The 13,086-nt window shown below is 50.8% G+C and overlaps 2 protein-coding genes across 5 annotated transcripts in view; both read right to left on the minus strand.

Annotated features, from left to right (window-relative positions):
• Positions 1-1,864: 1,864 nt before the first annotated feature.
• Positions 1,865-8,476, minus strand: LOC103303415 (leukocyte immunoglobulin-like receptor subfamily B member 3). Its single transcript, XM_054710379.1, has 11 exons — positions 8,437-8,476; positions 8,280-8,315; positions 7,810-8,094; positions 7,362-7,664; positions 6,849-7,145; positions 6,300-6,602; positions 4,429-4,545; positions 4,033-4,075; positions 3,915-3,952; positions 3,630-3,679; positions 1,865-2,625 (listed from the first exon to the last, which is right to left on the minus strand). Exons 1-11 carry the CDS (start codon positions 8,468-8,470, stop codon positions 2,479-2,481), a joined length of 1,653 nt encoding a protein of 550 aa, XP_054566354.1. The 5' UTR covers positions 8,471-8,476; the 3' UTR covers positions 1,865-2,478.
• Positions 8,477-11,000: 2,524 nt separating this feature from the next.
• LOC103303414 (leukocyte immunoglobulin-like receptor subfamily A member 6) overlaps positions 11,001-13,086 on the minus strand; it is a 34,979-nt gene continuing 32,893 nt past the window's right edge. For 2 of the 4 annotated variants that reach the window (XM_054710353.1, XM_054710354.1), the window contains exon 9: positions 11,001-13,074. In XM_054710353.1, the coding sequence (XP_054566328.1) occupies positions 12,929-13,074 (146 nt within the window). In that variant the 3' untranslated portion in view covers positions 11,001-12,928. The remainder of the gene's footprint in view (positions 13,075-13,086) is intronic. The other 2 variants (XM_054710352.1, XM_054710355.1) reach the window with 1 other exon arrangement.

Here is a 13,086-nt window from a genome sequence, read left to right on the forward strand (position 1 = left end):
GGCACTCTTACTCTTTACAACAGCATGGATGGACCTGGGGAGTGTTATGCGAAGCCAAAGCAGCCCAGTCAGAGAAAGACAAATACCATATGCTCTCACTGGTATGTGGAATCTACTGAACAAAAGAAACTGACGAACAAAATGGAATCAGGAGCATGGACACACGGAACAGACTGGCGGGTGTCAGCAGGAAGGGGATGGGGGTGCCTGTATAAAGAAGGTGAAGGGATTAATAAAGGACGTTTATACACAACCCATGGACACAGGAAATAGTGTGGTGAAGGCAACTGGAGGGATGGGGTGGGCCCCACTGGGACTGTGGACTGAATAGCCAGTGCTGAATAGAAATAGTGATGGTGAATATTCTTGTCACAGTATCCATTGCAGGCAAAACGATTTCTAGTTTTATCTTCCTTTATCTATGTGTATGTGTATATATATATATATTTATATATATATATAATAGAGAAGCTGGTGTAAGTTTGTTGTGTGTGTGCATGTCTATGTGTATATCCGCGCGCGTGTGTGTGTGTGTATTTCATACATGCATAAGTGTTCAGAAGCATTTACCAGTGAGGCTTTCCCGACTCCATTATATATATATATATATATATAAATATTTAATTACAAATATTATTTATCTTCATAATATTATTTAGCTGGTGTAAGTTTGTTGTGTGTGTGCATGTCTATGTGTATGTGTGTATATATATATTTATATATATATAATAGAGAAGGAAGATATGCCTTCCTTCTCTATTATATATATATAAACTGTGTTGGGCTGATATGCCTTCCTTCTCTTTATATATATATATAAAGCTAATATGCAAAGTGTCCCCTTGGGAATTTGTATGACGTGCACTGACCATCAGGGGGCGGCTCAGAATGAAGGAAGGCCCCAGCAGGCAGCTGGAAGGCCCCAATTGGCCATGATTGCCAGCCAGGCCTAGGGACCCTACCTGTGCACGATTTTTGTGCACTGGGTCTCTAGTTTATTTTATAGAGTTTTAAAGATGCTTTGATGAATGATATGGAAAATTCTCTTTTATTTTATTTTCTGAGGAGTTTTTCATTATAAGTTGGTGCTGTATTTTATCAAAACTTTGCCTCTGTTGATATGACCCCCCCCATTTCTTCTTTTAATATTTTACTTGTATTGATTAACTTTTTGAAATATGAAACCCACCATGCCTTCCTGAAAACACACACATGCATGGTCATGCTAGATTATCCACTTTATGTATTGACGGATCTTGTTTAAATATATAGGTTTTCATTTTTAGATCATTTTATTTAGTTGGTTATTCAAATTTATCTTTATTGTTGAAAGTATTACAGATGTGTCCATTTTTTCCCCATTGACCCCCTCCTCCCTGCCTCTGTCCCCTCTCCAGGCCTTCACCCCACTACTGTCTTGTGTCCATGGGTTATGCATATATGCATATAAGTGCTTTGATTGATCTCTTCCCTCCCCCACCCCTTCCCTTTGAGGATCATCAGTCGGTTGCATGGTTCTGTCTGAGTATTTTGTTGAGGACTCTTTATCTAAGTTCATGTGAGAGGGCTTCAGTGACCGTCCCAGTTTGCAGCTTTCTTGTTTGAATTTCTTATCAATTTATTTCTAGCCTGATAAACTGTGTTGGGCTGATATGCCTTCCTTCTCTATTTCAGGAGAAGCTGGTGTAAGTTTGTTGTGTGTGTGCATGTCCATGTGTATGTCTGTGTGCGTGTGTGTCTGTGCATGTCTATGTGTATGTCCGCGCGCGCGTGTGTGTGTGTATTTCATACATGCATAAGTGTTAGAAGCATTTACCAGTGAGGCTTTCCCGACTCCAAGTTCACGTCGCAGGGAAACTTTAAATTACAGAGTCAATGTATTTAATATACGTAACAGGTCAGAGTTTCAGGTTTCGCACACATATGAGTGAAATCATAGGATTATTGTCCTTTTCTGTCTGAGTCATTTCACTTAGCGTGCAACCCTCCGGATCCATCCCATGTTGTGGCAAATGGCAGTACTGCATCTTCTTTTTATGGCTGAGTAGTATTCTATTGTATATTTGACCACATCTTCATTCAGTCAGCCGCTGAAACACACGTTGGCTGCTTCTTTGTGTTTGCATTATGCGTTTCTAATATATTCTTCCATGCTTCTTAATTGTCCATTTCAAAGGTTTGATATGTAATATGTACATTATCATTCAGTTAAAGCATTCTCTCGCTTCCGTTTTGGTTCTAAATTCACACATGGATTATCAAGAAGTCTGCGTGTTTTTTTAATTACAAAACATAGAAATATTATTTATCTTCAATTGTAGAATCTGGTGACTCCCAGCGGGTCCCAGAAGCTGCTGGGGTCCACACGTGGTCTCCAGGCTGGCTGTGGTCATGAGCTAAGTGTCTATGAGAGCAGTTCCCATGCCTTCTGGGGTCCCTGCAGGCCCCCTCCCTGGAGTGTGGGGTCTCCCTCTTAGGCTAGTGGATGGCTAGAGCAGCGTACACACTGGGCTCATCTGTGGGCTCCTCTGACGGGGAGGATGGGGGTGCACATGTCTTCCTTCTGAGGGTCGAGGGGTTCAGATGGGCGTAGGTCACATCCTGGGGGGTGTTAGATGCAGCAGCCTGGAGCAGGGAGGGGGGAGAGAGAGGGATGACACTTGGTTGGGGTTGGGGGAGCCTTGGAGGAAGGCAGAGAATGGGATTCACTGGACTGTCCTCTTCTGCTTGTCCGCCCTTTGTGTCCAGCAGTTCCCCTGACAGGGAGGAAGGAGAGGCGGCCTTTCCCTGCCCGGGTCCTGGTCTTGAGTGGCTTACATGGGGGCCGTCATCCTGCCCGTTCTGCTGGAGACAGTGAGACAGACAGCGTCTCCTCGATTCCACAGTGGAAATCCTCCTGTCAATCATCCTCATGTTGCCAGAGAGATGGCTTACACTTTACGTAGACCAGGTCCCTCTCCTGATGGAACCTGCAGGGACTTCCCGAGCCTCGGGACCTCTGGATGCTTCTGTGGTTCTGACTCTCACCCTAACACACTCTCTCTCGCTCACTGGGCTCCAGCCTCAGGGCCCCTCCTCCTGAAGAAGCAGGCCCTGCCCCAGGACCTCTGCACCCGCTCTTTCCCTGTCCCCCACCATGCACTCCATCCCCTCCTCTTGCTTCATGTTCCTTCACAGCACTTTGCTCTCCGGGACACTGGCTGCTTGTTTGCACATTGTCTCCCTCGCCCACAGGGGAGCTCGAGGCGTGTGGAGACAGTGTGGCTCAGGGCGGCACCGCGGCCCCTAAATGGAGCCGGTCAGTGATCCCCTCACATCTGCTGGGTGAATGAATGAAGGGGTCCTGGGGACCTGTGGGTGAGTCACTCATTCCTGCCTCCTCCTGAGACCTGGGGCTGCACAAGCTCAGACAGGGACGAGGGGCCAGCAAAGGCGGCCCCGTAGGAGGGGCCATGAGGTCACAAGGAAACCAGGAGGAGTGAGTCACAGCAGGACGATCTGGGGGCCAAGAGGGGAGGTCAGTGTGGACGCTGCTGAGAAGCAGGTGAGGTGGGACAGGGAAGGGTCCATTGGATTAAACTGGGCAACAGAAGGTCCTTGGGGGCCTGGACAGGAGCAGGGGGTCTCACCTGAGGGTCCAGCTCCACGCTCTCCCCAGGCAGGTCCTTCATGGCAGCATCTGCTGGGGCAGAACAGGGGGGTGTCTCCTAGCAGGTCCCCAAGATCTCAGGGCTGCAGACCCTGCCTGCTCCCCAATGGGCCACTAACCCAGGGTGAGGTGAGGCACCAGGTCAGGCAGTGTGGGTCTCAGTCCTTCTCACCCCTGATCCCACACCCTCCCATCTGATCCCTCCCCCATCATCTCCCAAAAACCCTGTGACACCCCCGCCTAGGGCAGCTTCTCTTCCTCTCACAGAGGTGCTCTTCCTGGGCGTCCACAGCTGGGCTGGAGCTGGGGGTGGAGACAGGAGAGTTAGGGGCAGAGCTGGGCCACAGGATGTGGATGTTTGGGGACTTTGGGGCAGGAATTACCTGATCTGCTGGCCTCTGTCCTTGGGCTCTGGGTGTGTGGTCCCTGCAGGAGGTTGGACATGAGCCCCTCTCTGGGCTGGTCAAGAGGGACCGTCTCAGCCCTGGGAGGTTAGAAACAAAACCCCCCTGCCCCGCCCTGTGATTCCACTGAAAACGAGGAAACCTTAAAATACCTTGTGTGTAAGTTTCTTATTTCATGGCATTGACAATAATGAAAGATTACCTTAGATACATTCACGTGTGCTGACATTGAGTGTTTTCTCTCTATATCTCCTGATTTGAGCTTCTGGAGAAATCCTTTTCCCAGCTCACCTTCTCCATCCATTTGGTTTCCTGTGGCAGGTGCTCTGAGCCCCTCTCCCTCCTGTGACCCAGGTCACCCTGTTCCCTACTCACCCGACATCCTGCCTTTGCTCTGACGTCGGTGTCGGAGGAGGAGGAAGAGGAGGAGGGAGAGCAGCAGGACCAGGGCCACCGAGACCCCGATCAGGATGTTCATGTTCCATTTGGGACCTTGGACATGAGTGACGACATGAATGAGGCAGTGAAGCCATTGAATGATCACCTACTGTGTGAGGCACGTGCTGGGTTCTGTCACTCATCTCCTCTCACCTCACAGCAGTCATGCACCAGGGATTGCTCACCCTACCACCCACTTCACTGAGGCTCAGAGACGTTAACCACATGCCCCAGGCCACCCAGCATGAACAGGGTGGGGCTGGTACTGGAAGCCGGGACTGTGGGTTCCCTGTGCTGTCCTCACGCTGCCCCCAAAGGGTGACACCAGCTTCATACTCTGGCTCCTCCTCTGCAGGGGCCGGTACACGTCTCATCTGGAGCTGAGGGTCCTTCCTCGTTACCTGCCCCCAGCACAGCAGGGACAGGAGGGACTGGGTGAGGGGTGGACTCTGAGTCTCTCCCTCATCCATCCCACCCTGCAGGCCCTGATGCCCCCTTGGGAAGGTCGGGCTGGGCTGGGGCTCTGCCTTCCTGAGCTCTGTGAGGCCTTATGTCACCTCATCTCCCAGCAGCCTGTGAGCAGGATGGGACCAGGGATGAGCAGACAGGAACCCCACACTCAGAGGAGAGGGGACCGCCCAGCCCCACAGCAGGAGCAGCAGAGCCCGGAGCTGAACCAGGGCTGATCCACCCTGTTCCCTCCTCTGAGCTGAGCCTGAGCTGAGGGGGAGGACCTGGGTGCCCGGACCCTTGTCCTGCCTGTCCCTCCCTGTACAGTGTCACCGTCACTGAGACAGAGGGGACAGGCCCCATAACATCACATCCTGGGGGCTTCCCTGTGAGGCCCTCTCCCAGGAGGTCAGGGCCAGAACCGACAGGAAATGTAAGCTCTGGACAAGGATTCTCTCCTTTTACACCTGGAGACACTGAGGCCCAGACAGGGGAAGGGCGGGTCCAAGTCAGTGTCTCTCAAGGGTGTAAACCCCTTCATGTCTCAGCCCCTGTTCCCCATGGAGGCACCCACCACCTCCCCACAGAGACCCTCATTTAAGCCTCTGTGGGCCCGACTCTGTGGGGCAGGGGGGACCGATCCTCAGAGCCTCCTAAGGATCAGGATGGGTGAGGGTTTGGTGCTGCCTTCTCCCCAGTTGAGTCCAGCTCTCCCTCCTGAGACTGGGCCCCCACATCTCCCTCTGCCATGACCACTCCACCTGTTACTTGCCTCACTTCCCCCTCTTAGGCCTGACTCTATGGTGGGGGAGGGGTGACTCCTCAGAGTCCTTGGAGGCCTGTGGTCCCCCTGAAATATCTCCTGGAATCCCTGCCACCCCACGCCTCCCCCCACCCGCCCCCTGGGACACAAGCCTATCTTAGGTGTCAGGAGGACATTAGGTCCTCTGAGAGACTCAGAGCTGCCCTGGGGTGCTCTAGCTCCCTCTGAGCGGAGGGGACCCAGGGGTTTATCAGCTGTGGACATGGGCCTGTGGGTGGGGTGCTGGGGTCCCAGAGGTTCCTGGGAAGGAGGACAGAAGGGGGTAAGAATCTGGGACAGATCCTGGAGACACCACCTCACTCAAACTCCTCTTGCATCTGCCCTGTGGCCACTCAAAGCCTCCCACTGCCCACCTGGCACCTTCCAGATTCAGGTGAGGGGGAGGGGTGCATGTGGGATTGGGGCGGGTCTCAGAAGTGCAAATGTCTTCTGGGTGATCATCCCTAGTGGGCCCCCACTCCATTCCAGCCCATGATTGTTCTGGGTATGGGACCCTGAGCTGACAGCTCAGCAGACAGGGTCAGGGGCCCCTCACCTGAGACCAGGAGCTCCAGAGGCTCACTGGGGTGTGATAGCAGGAAGGGGGAGGAGCTCTTTGAGCTGTAGCACCTGTAGGTACCCCTGTGGGCTGAGGTCACAGGACTCATGGAGAACTCTGCCTGGAACTGCTGAGCTCGGTACTTTGATCTCAGACGCAGAGGGGGATCGGCTGCCCCCTCCTTGGACAGAAGGAACGTGTCCCTCTGGCTCTGTGACTGACACCGCAGGGTCACGTTCTCTCCTGAGGCCACCCTGGGGCCTGGCTGCACCGAGAGGGAGGGTGTGTCAGACAGCTGTCCTAGAGAGAGAGAGGGAGGGTGAGGGCTGCCTGCCCACCTTGTTCTGCCCTGAGAGTCACCAGGCCTCTCTCTGAGGATCCTCCTCTCTGTCTGTCTCTGTTTCTCTGAGTCTCCCCTACCCCTCCACCTCTCTCTGTCTCTCTCCCTCCCTGGGGCCTGCACCTTCCTTCTGGCCTCACCACCTGAGACCCCCAGCAGGGCCTGTGCAGAGTCTGGGTCCCTGACTGAACCCACTGGCTCCTCACCTGCCACTAGGATGTCCAGGGGGTCACTGGGGGCCGACCACTCAGAGGACAGGTTGTATCCACCGTAGCATCGATACCGGCCCCCGTGGGAGCTGCTCACAGAGCCCAGGGGGAAGTGGGCCTGAGAGAGCCCAGCCTGGGGCTGCAGGACAAGGCTCTGGGGGAGGTCCCGTCCCCCCTCCTTGTGCAGAGCGAATCTGTCATAGCCGACATCAGAGCGACACTGCAGGGTCAGGCTCTGTCCAGAGGCCACGATGGGGCCCTGCTGGCTCAGGAGGGAGGGCTTCCCAGACTCACCTGGGGAGACCAGACGTGAATTACAGGGGCTGCTCCTCCCATAACCCCCGTCTCCTGTGCTGGCTCCCAGGTCTCACTGTCTCTCTCTGTGTCTCTGGGCCAGGAGCCCCTGTGCTCCCCTCACCCCACCTTCTCACATGGGACTCCCCTCACAGCAAAGATGCCCATAATGTGGCTGGTGCCTCAGTCCACGGATGGGACAATAATGGAACTTACCTGATACCAGGAGCTTCAGGGTGTCACTGGGGTATGAGCACACCTGGGGGCTGTACCTGGAGCAGCCATAGCATCTGAACGTCCCCCTGTGGCTGGGGGTCATGGGGCCCACAGGGAACAGGGCCAGGAACTGCCCACTGAGCTGTGGCTGTGAGTCCAGGGCCCAGGAGAGCCTGTGATCTCCTTCCTTAGTCAGAATGAACCTGCCAAATCCCTGCCCTGAGCCACACTGGAGGGTCACGTTCCCTCCTGAGGTCACGACAGGGCTGGGCAGGGCTGAGAGGCTGGGTTTGCTGTAGGATCCTAGGAGAGGAGGAGGCAGAGTGTTAAATGGGCTCACACCTCCCTCATGTCCCCCAGGGCTGGGCTGTGAGAGGGAGACACCCTGAGAGCAGACCCCCTTCCTGAGGGCAGAGCCTGAGGCTGGGACCCCTGAGTGTCCTCTCACCTGTCACCACCAAGTGCAGGAGGTCACTGCGCTCTGACCAGCCAGCAGGGCTGCGATAGTAACAGCGATATCTCCTTACATCCTGCTCTGTCATGCGGGTGATGGAGAACTTGGCCCTGTCCTTCGGCTCCAGTAGCTCTTGTATTTTCCATGGTGCTGGGCTTCCCTCTTTATCCAGGCAGTACTCCTCAGCCTGTGGGGTTCCCTGACACCAGATTGTCACGGGGCTCCCAGAAGGAATCACAGGGCCTGCCTCAGCCCAGATGGTGGGTTTGGGGAGGGGCCCTGGAAGGAAGCCAGTAGCTGGGTTCTAATACATTCCCACCCTCAGTCTCAGCTCTCAGCCCAGGACCTTCCCAGATGTTCCCTGTCTGTCAACCCAGAACCCCACTTCTCCATCCCCTGCTGCCTGTGGGGTGGCCCCTTTTCCCCAGGGAGGAGTGGGACCTGGGACACCTGGGGAGACTCACCTGTCTGCACTGGGGTCCTGAGGCCCACACTCAGCCCTGGAAGAGAGTCCCTGTGAGAGATTTGCCCTGAACCCTGAGCAGCTCCCTCCTCCCCATGAGCCTCCTGAGTCCTGGGGTCCTGACAGACCAGGGCTCCCCTCCTCCCCTCCCATCTCACCGAGGCAGAGCAGGGCCCTGAGGGTGGGGGTCATGGCGTCTTCTCCCTGTGGCCTCAGGTGCAGATGGAGGAGGCCACAGTGTCCTCTGAACAGACAGACATACAGGCTGTGGCCCTGGGAGGTTGGTCCTGTCTGTCACGGGGCTCTCATGTCAGCAGCCCCACAGAAAGGGCACAGCCTCTCTCTAGCAGCCTGGCTCTCATTTTCATGGTGAAGCAGGAAATAGACCTGCAGCCTCCTAAGACACCCCTTCCAGATGAGGTGACCCAGGAGGCACGTCCTTCCCTGTCAGAGCCTCCCCCACGGGGTCTCCTTCCTCCTCAGCCCATCCATCAGCACCTCCCTGGGGTCCTCACCATGGACACTGCCACCCGGGCCTGGAGACGCTTCAGGAAGATGTGGGTGCCTGTGGCCTGTAGAGCTCAGATCAGCAGGGACACGCTCACCCTCTCCCTGTGCAGCTCAGGGCGATGTCACTGTGACAGTGAGCACAGAGGGAAATGCAGGGAATTAAGGGAAGGAAACACGTCACTTCTGGCCCTGAGTGTGGCTTTCTTTCTATCACAGCTGCCCTCGCGGACTTCTCTCTTTTTTTCGTAGCCACAGCATCTACCCAAGCTTCTTGGGGACAAGCTTCTGAGTCATATTTCCTCCTCAGTGGCCCTGTTTACTGTGTTAAAGTCTCCTCTTCAACCTGTGGTCCAGCCTCAAGCGTTAGGGCACATTGATTTGGGTTATAGTTCTGATTTTGACTTAAATAAAAAAATATTTATTAATTATGTAATATATTTACTTATTTAGTTATTAGTATAATTATTTTTTGCTGCTTACAAGAGACCCTAGAAACTCTCATTAAGATCCTTGAGCAACCTTATAACCATTGTTTTGAACTCTGTATCCAGTAGTGTGTTTGCTTCCATTGCATTAAGTTCTTTTTCTGGAGATTTCTTCCTTTTTAAAAAAATTGGGGACATGTTTCTTTGTCTCTGCATTTTGGCTGCTTCCCTGTGATTGTTTCTATGTATTAGGTAGAGCTGCTATGTCCCCTGGAATTGGAAGGGTGGCCTTGCATAGTAGCTGTCCTGTAGGGCCCAGTGGCTCAGCCTCCCCAGGTAGCTGAGCTGGCACTCTAGGTGTGCCCATGTGTGGGCTGTGTGCACTGTTGTTTGATTGCTATTGGCATCATTAGGAGGAATTGACCTCCAGTCCAATTGGCTGTGAGAACCAGATGTGACTATAATGGAGGAGCTGCTGTGCAGGACGCATCCTATGGAGCAGGACTTGCTTCAGTGGGGCTTTGGTGCTCACTTAGTCTGCCCCTTGAGTGTGTCTCTGGTGGATGTGTAGAGGTGTAATCTGGTATTGTCTAAAGCTGTTCACTGGGTGCAGTGGTTCTGGGGCCTCCAGAGAGGTATAAAGTCAGGCACTACCTGGGCCACCTGACAGGAGCTACAGAGTGACTTTAGATGGCTGCTACTTGTGTTGGGCTTGGAAGTGCCCAGGAGAGGCCAAGCCATGAAGTGAGGCAGGCTGCTGCTATTGACAAGCCTTGGGTCTCTTATTGAGTGTTATGGGGTGCAGGGATCCCAGCTGCTGCTTGTTTGAGAGATTTTAGAAAACTGAATCCTGAGCCAGGACAGGCCATTCTTATGGAAAAGCCTTTTCAAACAGCTTGGGTGAAACTGCAAAAGCGGTGGGGTGGGGTTACCACCAAACAGTACTGTAGAAAATCTTAAAGGGTATTCTAGAAGAAGAAGAAGAAGAAGAAGAAGAAGAAGAAGAAGAAGAAGAAGAAGAAGAAGAAGAAGAACAACAACAACAACCACCACCACCACCACCACACCACAACAACAACAACAACAAGGGAAAAAAAGGTAATAAATATTAGTGAAAAATGGCAATTAATACATATCTATCAATAATTGAATCTAAACATCAAAATAAATTAAAAAGCTGAGTGTATGCAAACTCATAGATTCAGAAAACAAATTGATTCTCACCAGATAAGAGGGGAGTGCATGATTGGTGAAAAAAGTGAGGGGATTAAAAAGTACTAATTGGTTGTTACAGAATAGTCATGGGGATGTATGTACATCATAGGATAATTATAGTCAATAATATTCCAATATCTATGTATGGTGTCAAGATGGGTATAAGATTTATCAGGAAGATCACTTAGGAAATGATATAATGTCTAATCACCAGGGTGTACACACCTGAAACTAATATTGAATTGTATGTCAACTGTACTTGAATAATAAAAAGTGATTAGAAAACTTTAATTAAACGTTAAAAGCTACTTGACAGAAAACTCCTACTCAAATAAGAGGTGGTAACTATTAAAATGTTTTAACTTATTATGAAACATTAAAAGATTAATGGACTGGCTCAAGGGTTAGATTAGAGAACACCTGCCAGCAAAATCAGATGTATACAACCATACAATCTGATCTCAAACAATCATTAAAGGGTACATTGAATAAATAACGAATGTGTTGTCATTATTCAATAAAATTAGCTGATTGCTATATAAATATTCAACAATATGACACAAAAATGTGTTGTAAAATTTATTTTCGCTTTTAAAATACTGTGTGAAACAGACACTGATCTTATGACATGTCCTTGAAATACAGAAAGTCTGCACATAATTGGAGACTGAACTGAACTGTGATGAGGCAGGTGAGGTCATGTGTGTGGAAAACACAATGATCACATGTGGAGGGTTTGCTGCATGTGATCAGCAACCACTTATTGGTAGATGTGGTCACTCATGTAGGGTGTGGCTTTCCCCCCTAGTTCGTCTCCACCTCACTAACTTGTGTGGGAAATAATGAGGGTCATAGAACAGAAATGCTCTATCTGTGAGTCGTGACAAGTAGACTTATGAGTCATCAAATGAACGTTGAGAAGAAGGCGGCCATGATTCCAGAAGACTCTGTGGTTTCCATCCTGAACAAAACCTTCCAACATTTTCTAACTTGTAACCGTCACCATGGATTTCCTGGAATTCCTTTATTTGTGGGGTTTATCTTAAGTATCTGTTACTAAATAATGCACAATGTCTCCTTTTCTTTAATGTCTCCTTTTTAATGTTGGGTAAATGGAATAGTTCCAAACACATAGTTTTATTTTCTTCTACCTGTATTAGCTATTATGTGTGAACATGTATATACATGACCTTTGCAATTTCAATTTGTACATGTTGGTTGACATATATTATTTGATTTTTTTTTACATAGAACACCAAAGTTTCTCTTTTCCTTCCTGATGCATGTAATTTTACACTATTGTGTTTTTTTGGGAGGGGGGTCGGATAAAAAGAATAACTCTTTTCAGTGCTCCTGTGAGAGATATATAGGTACATTTTTTCTCTAAGGCATGTACTTAAAGACGTAGCTGTGTGTCTTAACTAGATGAGTCTTATGTAGTTTCTGAATTGATTAATATAATTGGCACCCCTGCAAGTAATGCAGTAGGATTCTATGGACTCACGATTCCCTCCCACAAGTGATATTAAAACATTCCTTTGTGCATCTCATCTGGATAGGTGGGGATTGTGCTCTTGTGTTTTCACAGAAACTGTGCCTCAACCTTCAAGTAGAAACCATCGTTACACATCAACTAGAAGGGACATAGATGCACTGTGGAGCTATCAGTTTGGTATTAACAGTGTCTCACATCGGCTTGTACTGTTTTGTGAAAGTCAGTGTATGCATCACCTCCCAAGTCTGCGTGAGGACCTCACATGGGCACTTGAACTTGGCTATGAAGGGGGCATATAAACCAGAGAAAGTGGCAAATGACAGGAATCAGTGACTTTTTATATTAAATGTATTGGGGTGCCATCGGTGAATGACATGACATAGGTTTCAAGGGTGAATGTCTGTAACGCGTCATCTGTGTGTTGCACTGTGTTTTGGACTTTGGGGTTTTCAGAAGCAGCGCAGACAAGGCAACCCGTTCACACACCCAGATCTCAAACCCAAGGGGTGAGGTTTCTGCAGAAAGCACACAGGTGGCCTCGGAGGCCAGGTAAGGGGCGTGTGGAGTCCAGAGAGGGCATTAGGATCTCCTGTGGGTTTACCTCTTGCAGGATGGATTGAACACCTTGTAGATTGATGACAATAGACAGAATGCTCTGGATTTAGGAGATGGGGACTCCATACAGACACCAAGGTCCATGTGGTTAGAAATAAAGGAAAATGTATTCCATGAAAGTGTAGGGAGGTGTGGATCTGAACCTGCCATGTAGGAGAAATGCTAATTTCACCAAAATGGGAAAGTCAGCAAGCAGTCACAGGCCTCACAGTGGTCGGAGGGAAAGTGCCCAGTTCAATGGCAGGAGGTCCAGACCTTGTCCCTGCACATGAGCGATGACGCCTCCACCTGCAAGGAGCCGCAGACAGGTCCCTCAGCATATGTCCCACGTTATCTTCCAGAACCTTCCCGAGATCCCCCTCTCTGAACCATGCATTGTTCCCTCCGTGTTCACATCCTGGCTGCATCCTGAATCTGTTTCTGGCTGCTTCGAGCTTCATAGAGTAGCACCCCAAGCGCCACCAGGACCAATCCAGCCACGCCCATCCGGATGGAATTCTCCACAGTGTAGTCTTGGGGCTGGGCAGCTGGGAATTCTGGGAAAGGAG

The sequence above is a fragment of the Eptesicus fuscus genome, chromosome 21 (genome assembly GCF_027574615.1).
Source record: "Eptesicus fuscus isolate TK198812 chromosome 21, DD_ASM_mEF_20220401, whole genome shotgun sequence".
In the NCBI taxonomy this organism is placed as follows: domain Eukaryota; kingdom Metazoa; phylum Chordata; class Mammalia; order Chiroptera; family Vespertilionidae; genus Eptesicus; species Eptesicus fuscus.

Excerpts from the sequence above, each read along its gene's own strand:
- LOC103303415 (XM_054710379.1), bottom strand. The coding sequence starts at position 8,470 with ATGACCCCCACCCTCAGGGCCCTGCTCTGCCTCG. Across the intron at positions 4,546-6,299 it reads TCTGGAGCTCCTGGTCTCAG|GTCCCAAATGGAACATGAAC; the intron begins GTGAGGGGCCCC and ends CTCATGTCCAAG. Across the intron at positions 3,680-3,914 it reads CGCCCAGGAAGAGCACCTCT|ATGCTGCCATGAAGGACCTG; the intron begins GTGAGAGGAAGA and ends CTGCCCCAGCAG.